Source organism: Miscanthus floridulus, chromosome 8 (assembly GCF_019320115.1).
Source record: "Miscanthus floridulus cultivar M001 chromosome 8, ASM1932011v1, whole genome shotgun sequence".
NCBI classification, from domain to species: Eukaryota; Viridiplantae; Streptophyta; class Magnoliopsida; order Poales; family Poaceae; genus Miscanthus; species Miscanthus floridulus.
This window is the reverse complement of record NC_089587.1, coordinates 220096771-220114571: the sequence shown is the minus strand read 5'-3', so window position 1 is coordinate 220114571 and position 17801 is coordinate 220096771. Positions and strand designations below refer to the sequence as shown.

Genomic DNA, 17801 nt, shown 5'->3' with positions numbered 1-17801 from the left:
CCCTAAATGTTTGTTGAAAATAGTAGTCAAAATAATTTCAAATCAAAGTCAGTAAAAAGTTAGCATAGCAGACTCGAAGACATTTGACCGGATTCTGCCAAATGAAATGAGGCATGTCGTACACTGTATGCACAGCTGTGGACACTGACCCTGTCGTTTTCTGTCCTCGCCGTCCGTAACCCCCATCCCCCCCACCGTCCTCAACACACTTCTGCTCCGTGCTCCCCACACCTCCCATGGCGCTTCCGCTCCCAAAGCCCTAGCCCCCGAATCCTCCCCTCCCTCCCGCCCGCTCGCCGCCACCGGCTCCCACCTCGCCCGGCGAGAGCCAGGGCGAGGCCATGGAACACCACCACAAGCCCGGCCTGCGCGTGCGCCTCCGCATCACCGCCGCGCGGCGCCGCGCGTGGCTCTCCGCCGGCCTGCGCTCCACCTGCCGCAAGCCGCCGCGCCGCGACCCCTCGGACTCCGTCCACAAGGTCGCGCGCCGCGAGATCGGCGGCGGCCACCGACGCCCGCCGCGGCCCGCGGCGCCCTCTTCCTCCGCATTCTCGTGCCCCGAGAAATTCCGCAACTTCCAGCTCCAGGTCTGTCCTCCGCGCGCCCCCTTGTAGCTGTAGTTGGCTGTCCGAGAATCTAGTGGCGATGCCGGCTGAGACAGGAATAACTGATAGTTCGGTAACCCTTATATAGGCTGTTAGGAATGTCCTGGTCGATTTGGTCCTTGTTATGAAATGGCGGTACTTGTGTAGATGTTAGCATAACGTTTATAAAATAAATAACTGATACTTCGGTGAACTGGGGTTGCTTGTGACAGGGTGTGGGTACAAGCTCTGGGTCTGGCTAGATCTGGGAGTACCAACTGTGTGGAATATTGATTCCTAATGTCCTACCCTGTTCGGACTGCATGTTTTTGACTGAAGTCAGCCTGTAGCTTGATACTATGTAGGCTTGTGAGTGTTTTTTACATGGATTCTGCACAACATGCCTGGCATCAAGATCCACAAATTCAATAGACAATCTGCCATTACATGCTATCGTCAGTTTGCAAGGCAAAATCCGCTGAAAATGAACATACCTTAGAATTTTGAAATCTACATTGCTCATTTTTTTTTTCCTCTTTTCCTGTTTTCTCAGTTTCGGAACATTCAAACACTCCTAACTTTGTGTACATTTATCCACACAATGTATGAAGACTGTTTGTGAGGAATCTGGAAGGCTATTAAATGTCAGTTAAACTGCAACTTGTGGGCTTTCATCCTGGTCTTGGTGGATTTTTCTTTTCACAGAAAACCAAGTCAGTCCATTGTTGGTAATATTGAGATTTTTATATCGTTTAAAGGATTTTGCAATAACCAAACTACCACTGTACCACATTTGTGAGCATGAGCTTACCAACACCAACATGTGGGCAATAGTAATTCTAACATATGTTGCATTTCATTTCTGTGGTTACCATACCAACAACAACAACAATAACAACATAGCCTTTCAGTCCCAAGCAAGTTGGGGTGGCCTAGAGTTGAAACCCACCAAGAGTCCCAAGTCACGGTTCAGGCACTTCAATAGCTGCTTTCCAAGTACTATTATTCAAACATAGATCTTTAGGTATATCCCAAGCTTTCAAATATCTTTTTATTGTCTCCCCCTATGTCAATTTCGGTCTTTCTCTACCTCTCCTCATATTATTAGCTTGGCTTAGGACTCCACAATGCTTTGGTGCCTTTGGAGGTCTCCTTTGGACATGGTCAAACCACCTCAACCGATGTTGGACAAGCTTTTCTTCAATTGGTGCTACCTCTAAGCGATCACGTATATCATCGTTCCGAACTCGGTCCATTCTTGTGTGATCGCAAATCCATCGCAGCATACGCATTTCTGCAACACTCAGTTGTTGAACACGTCGAATCTTTGTAGGTCAACATTCTGCTCCATACAACATGGCCGGTCTAATTGCCGTTCTATAGAACTTGTCTTTTAGCTTTTGTGGTACCCTCTTGTCACATAGAATGCCAGAAGCTTGTCGCCACTTGATCCACCGTGCTTTGATTCTATGGCTAACGTCCACATCAATATCTCCATCCCTCTGTAGCATCGATCCCAGATACCGAAAGGTATCCTTCTTAGGCACTACTTGACCTTCCAAACTCACATCTCCCTCCTCTTGTACAACTCCGCCAAAGTCGCATCTCATGTATTTGGTTTTAGTTCTGCTCAATCTAAAACCGTTAGACTCAAGGGTCTGCCGCCATAACTCTATTTTCCTATTTACTCCAGCCTGGCTTCCGTCCACTAACACTACATCATCAGCGAACAACATACACCAAGAGATCTCCCTTTGTATGTTCCTGCTAACCTCATCCATTACCAAGGCAAAGAGATACGGGCTTAAGGCTGACCTTTGATGAAGTCCAATTTTAATCGGGAAGTAATCTGTGTTACCATCGTTTGTTCGAACACTAGTCACAACATTGTTGTACATGTCCTTGATGAGGGTCACGTACTTTGATGGGACTTTATGTTTGTCCAAAGACCACCACAAACATTTCTTGGTATCTTGTCATAAGCCTTCTCGAAGTCAATGAAAACCAAGTGGAGGTCCTTCTTCTGCTCTCTAAACCGCTCCATAACCTGTCTTATTAAGAATGCTTCTGTGGTTGACCTTTCGGGCATGAAACCAAATTGGTTTGTTGATATCTGCGTCGTTCCTCACAGGCGCTGCTCGATGACTCTCTCCCATAACTTCATAGTGTGGCTCATCAACTTAATTCCCTGATAATTAGTACAACTTTGGATATCTCCCTTGTTCTTGTAGATTGGTATCAATATGCTTTTTCTCCACTCCTCAGGCATCTTGTTCGATCGAAAGATATTGTTGAACATCTTGATTAGCCATACTATAGCTATATCCCAGAGACATCTCCACACTTTGATTGGGATACTATCAGGGCCCATCGTTTTGCCCCCTTTCATCCTTTTTAAGGCTTCTCTGACCTCCGATTCTTGAATCCCTCCGCACAAAGCGCCTGATAGTGTCATCAAATGAGTAGTCCAGCTGAACGGTGGTGTTCTCGTTCTCACCATTGAACAATTTATCAAAATACTCTTGCCATCTATGTCTGATCTCATCCTCCTTCACCAAGAGCTGCTCCCTCTCATCCTTTATGCACTTGACTTGGTTGAAGTCCCTTGTCTTCCTATCGCGAGCCCTAGCCATCCTATAAATGTCCTTCTCTCATTCCTTCGTACTCAAACGTTGGTAAAGGTCCTCATAGGCCCGCCCCTTTGCCTCACTCACCGCTCGTTTTGCAGTCTTCTTTGCCATCTTGTTCTTCTCTATGTTGTTTGCACACCTGTCATGATACAAGCGCTTATAACCCTCCTTTTCCTTAATAGCCGTTTGCACATCTTCATTTCACCACCAAGTGTCTTTCGAGTCGCATCCGCTCCCTTTGGTCACTCCAAGCACCTCTGTAGCAACCTTCCGAACGCATGTTGCCATCTTCTCCCACATGCTGTTTGCATCGCCTTCATCATTCCAAGGGCTCTCTTCAATGACCTTTTTCTTAAAGACCTTTGATGCCTCCCCTTCTAATTTCCACCACTTCGTTCTAGCAACCCTAGCTTGTTTGTTCCCACGACCTTGCACCAGAAAGCGGAAGTCAGCCACCACCAGCTCTGTGGTTACCATACCAGAGTATTAAATTCTTGTACGACATGTATTTTGTTTACTGTCCAAATGGCGTGGTTGACTGAGTTGGAGGGGCACAGAGAAGAAACTGAGTGTAGTGTGCTGACTTAGAACTTAGAAGCGTTGCTTTTTCCCTCGTTTGTTTCAAATTTGAGTTAATATTGTTTGCTACTCTTGATAGAAGGTACCGAGAAGAAACACAATTTCCAGTTTGGAATCTTAAAATCTTTTCATATATGAATGTTCTTATATTTGTCATCCAAAATGGCGGAATCTATAGTACGGAAATTTCAAGTGGGGAGTACATGTGCACAAGCCAATGTTAAAACTATTGCGATATGCAGAGTCACAGGGAACGCGGTATGTAGCCGCGATCCGCGACCCGGGGTCGGGGTCGGTGTGGTAGGCAAGACGGGACGACGCCTCAGCCTCGAACGGTGCTCGGGACGTCATCCCGATGGTCCCTGGGACACCTCACGTGCATCACAGGCAGAGCGCTAGGCCAGCGGGACGACGCGATTCCTGCAAAGCGCTTGGCAGCCGGCGGCGGAGCGATTCTTGCAGATGCTGCTAGGCGTGCGGTGGCGTTGGCGCGATTCCTGCGGTTGCTAGGTGTGCGGGACTGCAGGCAGCGCGGTGTGCGTACGTTAGCTAGGGCAAGGCAAATGGGCTGTATGGGCCACTTCAGAAGTTTGGCCACATCAATTGATTTTTTTAGTTCATTTTATTTTATATTTATAAGTAAGCATGTGTATGCAAAAAACGGCGTAATTATTATAACTACGATTCACTATTAGAACTATGATTGACGTATGAATGAGGATCGTCCCATGCGATCGTACCGGAAAATACTGGATCACGTCCCATGTTTCGATCCATACGTCCCGAAGAGGTATACCCCCTTACGAACTGGGAACTTAAAATCGTCGATCCACATCCCACGTACCACGTTCCTCGTACCTCCGTACCGGGAACTTTTGTGACTGTGGCGATGTGTAAATGAAAAGGACTTCATTGTGTACTATCTGCTGTGTTGCAATGTATGGTTTAGATATTCTATAATTTACACGTTTGATTGAAATTGACTGTGCAGGAAGAATATGACACCTATGATGATGAGGTCCATTTTCTTGTCCAGTTGCCATTTTTGTGGACCAGAACAAAAATTATTGAAATTGTTGCAGCAAAGGATGTTATATTTGCACTTGCACAATCAGGTCTATGCGCTGCATTTAATCGAAGTAAGTCTCATGCTTTGCGGAATTTCTCTAATGATTCCCCTCTGTTTATGTTCCTGATAAACCTTCTTATTGTGTTGACAGCAACAAACAAACGCATATGCTACTTGAATATAAGTCCTGATGAAGTTATTAGGAGCTTGTTTTACAACAAGAACAACGAGTCGCTTATCACCGTTTCAGTTTATGAATCAGACCGTTTCAGTTCATTGAAGTGCAGAACAACACCTATAGAGTAAGATACCTCATCCATTTCTTCTTGAAGTACTCAAAAGTATTTTGAATTTATTATTGCTAACCTGTTGATCTTCCGGTGTTTGCAAAATTATCTGCGCTAGTATTTATATGCTTTTATTCATAATTGATGTGTTCTAAAAAAATATCAGTAGGGGCATCATGTATTTGTATGCTGGTATAATTTTTTAGTTAGTTGCTACTTTTTTTTGTAAGACATGATCTGATCGGTAGTAATTTTTAAATCAGCAGTTCCTTTAATTCATTTAAACTAATTTGTCTTCTCTGGTTGCAAATTTTTTAGGTACATCAGAAGAGGTCAACTGAATGATGGATTTCCTTTATTTGAAACTGAATCACTAAAATATCCTGGCTTTGTTGAGTTTGATGATGTTAATGGCAAAGTATTGACCTTTTCGGCCCAGGATAGGTAAGTGACATTTTTGCTCAACAGTATGACAGCAAGCATGTGCATTGTTTAATTGCTTCTTCTTTGCAGTACTTACAAAGTTTTTGATCTAAAGAACTACAACTTTCTGTATTCCATATGCGACAAGAATATCCAGGAGATAAAGATAAGGTTTGCTGTCACTGATCACTGATAAATCCATTTTTGATTTAGGTAGTTCATATCACGATTCTTACCCATATTCTTTTCCATCAGTCCTGGAATCATGCTCGTGATTTATCAGAAGACAAACTGTCATGTTCCACTGACTATATTGTCAATTGAGGATGGAACTCCACTGAAAACCTTCAATCAGCTGCTGCATCGAAATAGAAAGGTTGATTTCATCGAGCAGTTCAATGAAAAGCTTCTCGTGAAGCAAGACAAGGAAGATCTCCAGATTATCGATGTAGGCCACCATTAGTTTTTCTTGTTAATTCTTTCTTTCATTGTGGGAGCAGCAATTTACATTTCATTTTCGAACTGACTCGAGTTCCTGTCCAGGTTAGGCACTCCGATCTAATTGAAGTCAACAAAACCGAGTTCATGACTCCCTCAGCATTCATCTTTCTCTACGAAAACAATCTATTCCTGACATTCTGCAATAGGACAGTTGCAGCCTGGAATTTTCGTGGAGAGCTAGTTACATCATTTGAGGACCATGAGTTGTGGCATCCTAACTGCAATACAAACAATATATACATCACTGCTGACCAGGACTTGATTATCTCATATTGCAAAGTTTCAAAGCAGAGCACAGATTGTGCTGACAGTGAAGCTGGAGAAGGTATAGTTAAATTCCACTCTAAATTGTGATTTCTTGATTGTACTTCCTCTAGTCATCAAAATAAGCCTGCTGAATTTTTCAGTTTCGTCCATGGGATCAATTAACATGAGCAACATCTTTACTGGAAAGTGCGTAGCCAAGATCTCCCCCAGTGACCCTACTCTCACAATTGCTCCTCGAAAGAGAGGCGACAACAGCAGATCTACCATCCGCAGCACTGTCCCGGAAGCTCTTGAGGACATCACTGCTCTCTTCTACGATGAGGACCGCAATGAAATCTACACTGGAAACAGCAAAGGCCTGGTGCATGTCTGGTCAAATTGACCTAGACATCCACCCCCCTACCTTGTACATACCTCTTGCACCTGTACTCGTTTTTCCTTATAGAACAAAGATGTAATTTCTGTTTGATTATAGGGGGAGTGTAACTTCCTAGTCATTATATCATCGGTAGAAGAATCTGATGTAGAATATGTTTTTGTGTAATGTATCTTGGCGAAAAGGTTTTCACATAAGGTGGTTTATTTCAAAATCTGCTCTAAGTTTCTCAAGCATCTGAAAATCTGTTCCTATAGCGCCTAGAGTCAACCACCAGTTCTGATGCGAATTTCTCCTGTTGCTGTGTGACTGAGTGGGCAGGGCAGTGACTTCGGCATTGGCAGTTGGCACTAATAAAACTTTTGGTCGCTTAAGCATACTTCCTCTGTCCTACAAAATGACTTCTCTCAGAGGTCCTCTTGACAGTGATAAACAGTGTTATAAGGTCTTTCTTTGTGAACGAAGGAAGTGGTCTCAATCAGATGTCCTTGACAATATATTAGCATATTTGGCATAGAAAATTATTCGTATTTAAAGCAATTCACCATCTTAAAAAAAGAATATGGGTCCTCTCCAATGATGGTTACCATTAGCGTCCCTCTCACACTCATTACTGAAGTCTAAAACTATCCAATCATTTGCCAGTAGTAATAATTTCACTCCAAGTAAGTTTTTCCACCTACGATGACACAGCAAACTCGTAGCCTTAACGAGTCCATGACACATGGGGCCCCCGTCCTTGTCCCCACTACTCAGTAGCACGCATCGTCCAAGGAAAGTTGAGCGCAGCGTGCGGGCAACACCAGGCAGCAGCAGCCCACCGCCGCGAACTAGCTTTGTAACGACACTGTACCGGCCGTGGGTTATCCCTATCGCCAGCAAGCCGCCACCAAAAACAACACGCGCGGACGGAACAAGTCCGCCACGGACACAGCCACGCGCACGTCTCCCTCTACTCTCTCCCCTCTTCGCCGTTGGGGTCGGGCGTTGCGAAGCGAGACAAGCCACCGGTCGCCGCGCGACTAGGGTTTGGCTTCGATGGAGCCGGCCTCCTCGTCCGCGCATGCTCCTCCTCCGGCGGAGGCGGAGGCTGCGGCGAGGCGGAGGCTGCCGGAGGAGCTGAAGCTGCGGCGGAGGACGCTGGAGTCGGTGCTGGAGCAGTGCCAGCGCGCGCTCGAGATGATGCACGAGGCCGATCTGGGGGATCCTGCGGAGGGGGCAAGCTTCAAGGAGGTTGAGGTGGAGGAGGAGGGCGGCGGGGACGAGGGGGCGCCGCCGCCACCGCCCTCGGAGACCGACTACGAGGCGGACGAGGTGAGGAGACGAGATCTCGCTTTGCATAGCAATTTGGGTTCGGGTATTGGTGCTGGTGGCTCGATTGATTGGGGTACTTTGCGGCAGTTAGGCGTTTTCTGAGATGTGGGCGATAGTAGCTTAAGCGGTTTAACTGGATCGGAGGTTGCTGCGTGCCAGGACTAGGCCAGATTTACACGAAATTGCTACAAATTTGAGTGACTGCGGCTCAATTATTGCCTTACTGTTTCTGTGGTATTACGTGCTGGGTCAGCAGATGACTTAGTCATGACAGTTTGTCAGATATAGTAATAGGTTCTTAAGGTCAAAACTTGGAAGCGAAGCAGTTGCTATATGAGATTGCATAGTCCAGTGAAATGTTTCATAGAGTGGGGAGGTTAAAACGAGATTGCATAGCAGATGAGGTCATGAATTTGGTAGTTGGTATGTATTTTGGTAAGTGATTTGTAATTCCACATTTTTTCACGTTACTATGTATTTAGCAAATAAATAAATAAATAGCAGATGATTCATAGACTTTGGAATAGTTGACATCTTACACTGAATTCCTTGTGCAACATGGGTCCAGGCTATTCATGGTGTGAATCTTATACCAACTATAAATTCTGTTTTCCTGGTCATCAGTTTGAGCCAAACTGTTTTCTGGCACTACAACTGTGGTCTAACAGCTTTATGGCACTATGGCAGTCATGCATGTTACCTATTGATGGTAGCATAAATTAGATCAGGCTTTCATTGTGCTTTTTCCTTTCTGTTTTCAAGCCTCCCTAAGGTCTCTACATCTTCATTAACTTGCAGCTGTGTGATCTTCTGAAATCAAGGGTTCAATCGCCTGAATTTCTCGAGAAGCTAGATACCCTTCAGAAGTCAGTATATCAACACGGTGCAGGTGCATTTGCTGTGCATAATTACCCTTTGCTGGATTCAGAATTTAACAGTAATTGTTTTTCATAATGACTGCATGCACTTTCTTGTCCACAATTTAGAAACCCCATTTGTATACACCATTCAATTGAGACAACTGAACAGTTCTACAATGACTCTTGTAACAGTGGATGAAACGGTATCATGGGATATTATAAGTGCGGCAGATATATGGGATGATAAGAGTATGAATGTTAGTGATGATTCAGAGGATGGATATGTTCTTGTTAAGCAAGAGGACATAGTTGATGGTATTGCATGCTTCATGGCTGCATACTTGCTGTCACTGAAACAAACTAAGGTATATAAAGCGCAGTTTCTTTCTATGTGCTCAAGTACATAAGTACATTTTGTTTGTCTATATATTCTTATTGTAGAAGATGAATTGTATGACTGCCGATAGTTCTGAAGCCAACATAATCTCTATTCTCTGATTTCTCCCTGCTAGTCTTATGTAGTTCATCTGTTCTGCTGTCATATTGATTTGGGAAGGGATGTCTCTATTTTTCTCGTTTTCATGCATTGACTGTTAGATTATCATCACTGAAAAGGGTTTTATATCACCTGTTAATGTTTGGGAATCTTCATAGTATTGATGGCACAAAAATTCATATTATGCAGGACCTGACACCCAACCAACTTCAACAAGGTTAACATTGATGAGTTTGGTTATTACTTATTATATGAAATCCTATATTAAGACCCCCCATTTTAAATTTTGTCAGCTCTTAGCAAGACATTTTCGGCTAAAAAGAGGAAAAACAAGCTGCAGAAGGCATGGGATGGAACGAAAGTTGTTTACAATATAGCATCATGGAGCGCGACGGCTATTGGGTAAGCTACCTTTGCTAATAAGTAATACTGTTAGTAATTATGGATACAACTCCTGTGACAATCCTTTAAAGTAATCCATAGATCACATCAAGGAATGTTGAATTCCTCTGGCCATTGCCTTATCTTTTATTTCTGTAGAATATCAGAAGCATTTTGACAGAACTCCACGAGCATTTCAATGTAGCTATGCAAAATAGCATCTTCAGACTAGGTTATAGATATCTTAAACTCAATTCCTTATAGTATGAGCAAGCTTCACTGCTCATTAGGCTGCTTCCTGCTTGGCACTATACTTGAATGGGCGATACACTAGGACCCTTCAGTTGGAATAGCCTTTCTTCCCAATGAGAGAGAGACATCAGGGCAGCTGGGCATTATCACTCTGATATGACTGTTTTAGTTTCTGAATTGGTGATCAGATTCCAACAACTTAGATTGCTAGCAGCAGCTTGATTATAGAATTGTATTTTAATACCTCCGCTTATCCAGGATGTGGGTATTTGTAACAGTATTTACATCGGGAGCATCTTCCCCACATTTCTTTGTAAGCACTTAAATGATTGTATCATCGTCTAGGGAGATATAGTCATGTACTGATAAGTTTCCAATGAACCTGCATGGTATTGCTGTAGCCGTTTAACTTGCGCGTACTAATTCTCTGTTGTCCTTGTACAGTATCTACCAGAATCCTGCGATTGTACAAGCAGCAACTGCAGCCTTTTGGACATCCTGTCGTGTAATATCCAAGTTTCTGTGATTAGTCCATGGCTGGACGGTGCAAATATGCAAACATTGTGGCCTGTGGCCTGTGGTGATGCTAAAGGCCTCCCTGTCCCTTTCCAAAGATCAATCAAAGGGAAACCAAAAAAAAAAAAAAAGTTGCCAAACTTAGTGCCGTGCTTAGATTATGATGTAAATAGCCTGCAAGTTCGTTGATTGATTTAAATAGTGACATCATGTGTCAAGATATCTGCTCAAAGCGCTAAACCACATCAGTTACTGGTGATGAACAATATGGGTCTGGTCAGCAGTACTAAAGATTGAATGGACGCACCACTATCTATTTACCAGTACCATTTGTATCCGACATTCAACAACTACTGTACATAAGCCCAGGGGTATAAGCCATCCCGCTCAACATTGGTGTATCAGTGTGATTGTAAACATTTCGATTCATTTGAATAAATTCGCTCGCATTTGTTTCACCCCTTTTCAGGTCACACCCTACACTTTGTAGCTGTGAAAATGTGCAATATTTGCTATCAGAAATTCATAGAATTGTTCAGATGATACATGCCATAAGGATTTAAAGGGTTTAATGCCCAGACCCACATACGAAAATGGCTTAACATGGATCTCTCAATCGAAACAGTACGACTCAGTCCACAATGTACTCCGTGCTCCTGTTCATACTGAAGGTGGATACGGCATGTGTCCAGAACAAATCTAATCCCAAAAGGGGGAAAAACAATTAGTAACGAGAACGAGAAATGTGTGTAGGCCCTTGCAGGGATTGCATGATCTGGAAACATGGGAGTACAATGTTGTACAATGAGGCCAAGATACTCCCCTTTCGAGTTTTTACAAATGTATACTAAATCAGAACTAATCATTAATCTGATTATAGGGATTTATCCCTGTAGCTTCGTGCCCGGAACTTAAAAACAGCGCAATTATAGACTGCAGTCATAGCTATGATGAATACTCCGACATATGTGCACACTGTTGCTGCGCAGACATAGAGGTACCTGTTGGCATTTAGGAATTTGGGTGGGTCAGCTAACAGTGAAATTGTATGTATATAGCATATAAGATAGAATATGCATATTCGATCCTGTAGAAAAATCTATCATGGGTCACTTCTACTGTTTATGTCCTTTCGAAGAGGACAGGGGAATCAAGAACTACGATTGACATTTTCACATCAAAATTTATCTTTCAGCATATGATGCTTACAGAGAAACCATAACGTATACATTTATAATATACAAGACATTGTACCCTCCATTTCAAAAAGGATGTGATTCTAGCTTTGTCCCAAGTCAAGTATTTCTATTTTTGACTATCCTCCTCGAAATTCATATAGTTTAACAACATGTGAATTCTATATTAACATATTATGAAAGTATTCTATGGTAAACTTAAAAACATAAATCTTATAATGTAAAACTATATGGATTTCTAGGAATTGGTGGTCAACATGTTTGACTTATGACAAAGCTAGAATGACAACCTTTTTGATACAGAATACTCTATGTAAAATGGATAAGTGAGCAGGCGTTTATTTGTAAGACATTTATTCGGTACTTACTTTGGTGAAAATACGCTCCAAACAAATAAGTGATTCCTCATGAGTAGCAAAACAATGGTGTATGAAGTCAATGCAAGAGAATTAATGAGCAAAGGAAACAAACATGGCAATGTGACCATTTTGTCTAGAATATAGCTCCATTTCAACTGCTGTAGAGCAGAGATATCATCAATGTCTTTCACCGATACATGAAGGACCAACCCAAGGTATAACATCAGAGGTGATGCATATGTTATCATAAACATCAGTATACCAGAAAGAACTGTGGAGTAACTTGAAATGCCCTGTCAAAATTCATCAGTCAGGTCAGAAGGAAATGGAGAAAAGGGGTCTTGAGGCATTCTTGGTCAAAACTTACAATGAAAGCTCCAGCAACATCAATGCTGGCAAGGCTATTTGTATTCCCAAGACCAAAGTGACCAGCCATTCCCAAGAAATGTATTGCCACAACCTACACGGTTTATTGCCAACGGTAACTCAATAAAAAACAACTATTTCCCTGATGCCATGAGTTTCAAAAATGAAAACATCGTGCTGAGCGAGCAAAGATTACCAAGAATATGCAAGAGACTTACCTGTACCCATTGTTTATGTAATGTTTTATCCAGAGAAAAATGAACTACACTCGAGACTGTTTGCAAGAAAATGAGGAAAAGAGGAATTGCATTGATTGGTTGTTGAAGAAGCAACTGCAGAAGGCCCCAGAACGCTGTGTATGTTATTCCAGTCAGAAAAAGTGAATTTCTGATGCCATGTATAGCCTTTACAGGACTAGAACCAGAGGATGCTGATTCTGCTTCCGTGGAAAACATTGGAAATACCCAAGGTGAAGCAAGAACAGTGACAGATATTGAAACACTAGCAATGACATAAAACTGTCGAGCTATCGATGCTGTGCTATGGTTAATTGGTAATGAAGTACTGATCTGATTTGCCCAGATATGCAGCAGAACCAAAAATCCACAAGAAATGTGGGTCAACCATACTCCTATAACAAACTTTGGTCTTGCTCTGAGTAAAGTGAGTGAAACTGAAAACAATACCACAACTGCAAGAACTGAGATAATCTGAAGAGACTTTACAACAGAAGAGTCAGCTTGCGCCAGTAACTTTGAAATATCAGGAAAGTGAACCCAGTTGATTCCACCTTGATGCCAAGCTCTTATAACTCTCCCAGCAACAAGAACAATAAGGATAGTACATAACTTGTAAACATTTCTCTTGCCCGGGGTTAATTCAAAGCTTGTAGCATAGGAAAAGTTACTTTTGTCAAAGCTCTTTTCTTCTGCTTTATGACCAAGTGTTGGATTTGATCCTTTTAGCATTGACTGGACTGCCTTGGTCAGAAATATTAAATACAGAGTAGAAGTGAGAAAGTGCCATGTATACTGCTCTTCTTCCACAAAAGAACTTGAACCAAGACTGATGACATAGAGAAACATCCCAGCAAGAACAAGAACCTCATCAAGGTGCCAGCGTTGATCCAAATATGACCCTGAATGGTGATCAACTTGACTCAGAGACCGTGCCTTAAATAGGCAAGACACAGTGCTCATGAGGAAAAGGCATGACACCGTCATCAGCAGGATTGCAGAGACAAGTAAATAGAATGGTTTCTGTAATAAAAGAAAACAAGTCATTCTTAAGAAAGGCAAACCTAGCAGAAAGCTACTTGAAACTAAGGTACAAATCTGCAAAGATAGTAAAATTACATCGGTTGCTCTGTGAGACAACCACTCACTCGCATATCTTAAGAAGCCATAGTAGTTATCTGCAGCAGTCCCATAGTACCCAGATTTAACAGACCTGAAACAAGTTCTTTATAAGCAATGATGAACAAAGATACTCACAACAGTTTAAGGAGATTGTCAGCAGAAGCTCACTTGAAATCAGAACCTCGATGAAGACGTGAGGATTGATGAGAAGAAAAGGCTTTAGAAAGTAAATGGCACATTTTTTTCTCAATAGATCCATGAAGGATGTCAAGTACAATGCTGCCCTCCGAATTAATACAATCTTTAAGGCAGAAGGCAGGTACTTGTGCTTGCAGCAATCTTAAGATTTGCCATGAGTTAAGCTCTAACATCCTTAGTTTCTGGTCATCTGAAACAAGATGCACTCATAATCTCCGAACAGTCAAAGCTAAGAGGAGTATTTAATAATATAATTTGTAAACAATTCAATATTATGATGTGACCAAGAATATGATTGAACTGATTAGGCAACCCCTGAAAATAACTTATTGAAATAATTTCAAGCTCACAAGCATAAATTGTCTATTCCTTGTCATTCATGATGAACCTTAATGCACCAAAAATGGAAGGTAAAAATAAAATCACCTGTCAACGAGTTTAAAAGCTCTGGAAGCACGACACCAAAATTATTCTTCGGAATTGGAACACCAAGTAGAAGAGCAAGAGTTGGGGCAAGATCCACCTGACAAAGGATGTCAGAGTTGTATTTTGATCTCTTGGGAGTTCGGACTATCTTTAAGAGTACTGTAATTATCTATTCAGCTTGAATGGGGAGAACATAAAGCCTAGTGATTGGAAAATGTCATACAGCAACAATGTTTTCTTGGCTCAAAGAATATGCAAAAAATGGAGCAACACAAACATGCAAAGATGAACTATACAGAACATCTATAAGTAACATAAATGTATGTCATTTATAAAGTTTAGACTTTACTTGAAGTGCTTCCTTCTGGTCATAGGGCGAACAATATGGGCTCTCAACACTGTGTCCTATAAAAAGCGCAAGTGAATCAGTTTCTTCATATGAAGATCCTCCATGATTACCCCCTTCAGTCATGCCATGATCGCTAACCACAACCTGAAACAATGGAAGACACCAAAATGAGCATCAGAAATTTTCTTGGGTTCATTTTTTGGGGGAAAATATAATATATATAACCAAGCATATATAATGCAACCCAGAAGATAGAATACATAAAATTTTGGCTTGCTAAACTTTACATGTGGCAATTCAATAAAGATAAATAGAAATTAGAATGACAGAGAGATAAACTTTGTCAAACATGCACACATGAATTAACAATACAAATCCATCATTTGCTGGTGGACTCCTAAAGCAATCTCCCACAGATGTTGAAACATGTCGTCAGTTGTCATATAGCATGTACATGACTTGGAAAAAGAAGATTATTTGTCAAAACAAGAAAGAATCACAGACCAGAAGTGTTCTGTCCAGATTATCCTGAAGGCTTGCAGTATGCACCCGTCTAACGACATCATCCATCTCCTTCATCTTTTGGGTCATCAAAACACTATCATTTAAAAGTTTTAACTCAAAATTATCACCAGTCAACGCCCCCCACCCCCCCACCCCAAAAAAAAAAAGCATGAAAGCCTGAAAGATGATGAGATGCATACCTCCGGCGGCCACCTATATGTCCAACATGGTCTAAGCCTAGATAGTGAAGAACCTGGAATTATCCAAAAGAAACAAACAAAAAAAGAACGAATGGCTTACTACTCTTCAAAAAGACACTGCAAAACACCCTTGTAGATAAGCACTAGACAACGAATGATATGTAAAGAGGGTTAGTTATTATAAAAAAAAAACAAACACTAGTCCTGCACTGTATAGTTGTAATTCAAGCAATTAGACATAACATTATCAGTCCACAAGGAATAAGAAATGAGACAAGCACTGAGGTAAGAGCGAAGCATACCAAGACACTCCAGTCTGTTGCAGCAAGCTCAAATTCTAAGTGGCGTGAAACGTTGAAATCAACCTCAACTGTATCTTTCACCTGAAAGATAGTTACAAACAATTGAACAAAATTTTATTGATAAAAATGCTAGGCTGCTAAGAACAACCAAAATATTATCACTAGGCAAGCATCAAGAGTTCAAGGCATAAGCTTAAGTACCGCATATGCAAATATCTGCAAGCACAACCCAAAGTAGCTTTTGCTCTCCTTAAAGAATGTTGTATCATCATCAGGAGAATAATGAGGTTTTGCTTTATAGTGGATAAAAGTATGCCGAACAAATGATATGGAGAGGCCAATTACAAGCAAACTCTAAAATATGCGTCCATGTTTGGTCTACTGGCTTTTTGGCTATTGGTTTCAGTAATGTTGGCAGATTCCTACAAAATAAAACAGGGAAGCAATAATGTGCTCTCGAAAGTAACTGGTAGGCTAGAGTTTCAGGTGACAGACATTATCATATTATCCTTCAACTACATGTATGAAAAACATGCCAGGGATAAAAAGACTTACATAAAAACTGCTCACTCCATCTTGTCTAGTGAATAGTGTTGGGAACAATTTGATCCATGTCTCATCTCCCAGCATCACTAACTTCAAACCAATCATATGAAGCTGATCTGCATAGGTGTGCATTTGTCAAGTATGATAAATATAGTATATAAGCAATTTCGCATCAATTGAAACAGATACCAATAGGGAATACAAAACACAAAAGGACCTACACATACTAATGGCAGTTTAGTGTACAGAAGTTATGATTAGTGTGAAACAGGTAGGGAGGTACAGAGAGGTTCTAACCAAGAAGATTGTCCTCTAAGAAGGCTTGAGTATTAAAATTAAATGCTACGTCTAGAAAACCTCCAATTGCCCCAGACACCATAGCCTAAAAAAGAGTACAGTTAGTATTGTGGAACACTTGAATAAAAGGGTATCTCTAGAAAGAAGTCTTACTTTTAGCCGGGGCATTGTGACGGTGGGAGGTGCAGCCTTGGCATGGTAAGCTGCTGCTTTGCAACCAGCCAACAAAGACTGAGTGTATGGCATAGACTCCATCATTTCTTTGCTTGGAGGTTTCCTGCCTCTCCCAAGTACAAATTCAGCAGGTAGTCCATCGATTACCTAAATTGACATTCATAAACTCAAAAGGCAAAAATTAAAAAAAGGGGTAAGACAAAATATCACCAAAACATATTTGAACTATGCTGCTGAACCAAATGAACATCCATATCAATTCAGGACATACCATCAACACTAAGCGATCATACACAGGAGGGATCCCAGAGAGTTCCTGGAGTACAGAAAATAGCAAGGGTGAACATAACTGATAATGCGATCTGTTCAGAATTTTCAAATTTCAGGGGAAAATGCATAGTATCCAGTCTCCACAGCACAGTTATCCACTAGTTCAACATTCCCAAGCTTCGTTCTAGCAGCATAACAATGCAACACATTACGAGGAGGACCTACACGAGGAACGGAGACAGTAGCAACGCCTTACCCTGTACAGAGATCTGAGCTGATCCGGGGGAAGCGTCGGCTCCTGCTCCCCAGCACTAACGGAGCCGCACGAAGGCACCTGGTAGCTCTCGGCTCCACTGCACACAACCAGACGAGAGCGAACACCGTAAATTTCACAGCATAGCGAGACAGTCAGGACTCAAGAGGAACCAAAGCAGAGGCACAGAGGCGCGGACCTGAAGCCACGCAGCGTGGGCTTCACGGGGAAGAACCCGTAGAGGAAGAGGGAGAGGCCGGCGACCTGAAGCAGCACCGCCGCCACGGTCCACCCTGCGACGGCGGCGCCCATGGCTTCCCACCGCCGCGGAACGGCGGAAGCCGGCGGCCCAGCGCGACGAGGAAACTAAACTAACCGTCCCAGTGAGACGACTGACTCCTCAGCCCAGAGTTTAATGGGCCGAAACGAAGCCCATCCAGGATAAAGAGGGCCACTACACTGGGCCCG

The 17801-nt window shown here is 42.3% G+C and overlaps 3 protein-coding genes across 6 annotated transcripts; 2 read left to right on the top strand and 1 right to left on the bottom strand.

The window, feature by feature from the left end:
- Positions 1-250: 250 nt before the first annotated feature.
- Positions 251-6930, top strand: LOC136478205 (uncharacterized). The gene is made up of 8 exons (XM_066476561.1): positions 251-587; positions 4785-4932; positions 5014-5164; positions 5468-5593; positions 5663-5743; positions 5828-6020; positions 6116-6398; positions 6481-6930. The coding sequence occupies exons 1-8, from the start codon at positions 342-344 to the stop codon at positions 6720-6722; spliced, it is 1470 nt and encodes a 489-aa protein (XP_066332658.1). The 5' UTR covers positions 251-341; the 3' UTR covers positions 6723-6930.
- Positions 6931-7584: 654 nt separating this feature from the next.
- LOC136478204 (uncharacterized) lies at positions 7585-10699 on the top strand. Of its 2 annotated transcripts, XM_066476559.1 has the most exons (6): positions 7590-8030; positions 8829-8919; positions 9083-9255; positions 9576-9603; positions 9680-9788; positions 10464-10699. In XM_066476559.1, the coding sequence occupies exons 1-6, from the start codon at positions 7755-7757 to the stop codon at positions 10543-10545; spliced, it is 759 nt and encodes a 252-aa protein (XP_066332656.1). In that variant the 5' UTR covers positions 7590-7754; the 3' UTR covers positions 10546-10699. The 2 variants fall into 2 exon arrangements, with proteins under 2 accessions (XP_066332657.1, XP_066332656.1); XM_066476560.1 differs by lacking the exon at positions 9576-9603 and having other exon boundaries at positions 7585-8030; positions 10464-10491.
- Positions 10700-10720: 21 nt separating this feature from the next.
- LOC136478201 (uncharacterized) lies at positions 10721-17792 on the bottom strand. 3 transcript variants are annotated; one of them, XM_066476553.1, is made up of 17 exons: positions 17533-17792; positions 17337-17433; positions 17082-17126; positions 16790-16957; positions 16637-16721; positions 16349-16455; positions 15794-15874; positions 15492-15544; positions 15292-15385; positions 14788-14931; positions 14439-14535; positions 13983-14202; positions 13812-13905; positions 12675-13715; positions 12458-12550; positions 12100-12383; positions 10721-11536 (listed from the first exon to the last, which is right to left on the bottom strand). In XM_066476553.1, the coding sequence occupies exons 1-17, from the start codon at positions 17643-17645 to the stop codon at positions 11410-11412; spliced, it is 2943 nt and encodes a 980-aa protein (XP_066332650.1). In that variant the 5' UTR covers positions 17646-17792; the 3' UTR covers positions 10721-11409. The 3 variants fall into 3 exon arrangements, with proteins under 3 accessions (XP_066332650.1, XP_066332651.1, XP_066332652.1); XM_066476554.1 differs by having other exon boundaries at positions 12203-12383; XM_066476555.1 differs by lacking the exon at positions 17533-17792 and having other exon boundaries at positions 16790-16976; positions 17337-17428.
- Between the last annotated feature and the right edge of the window lie 9 nt (positions 17793-17801).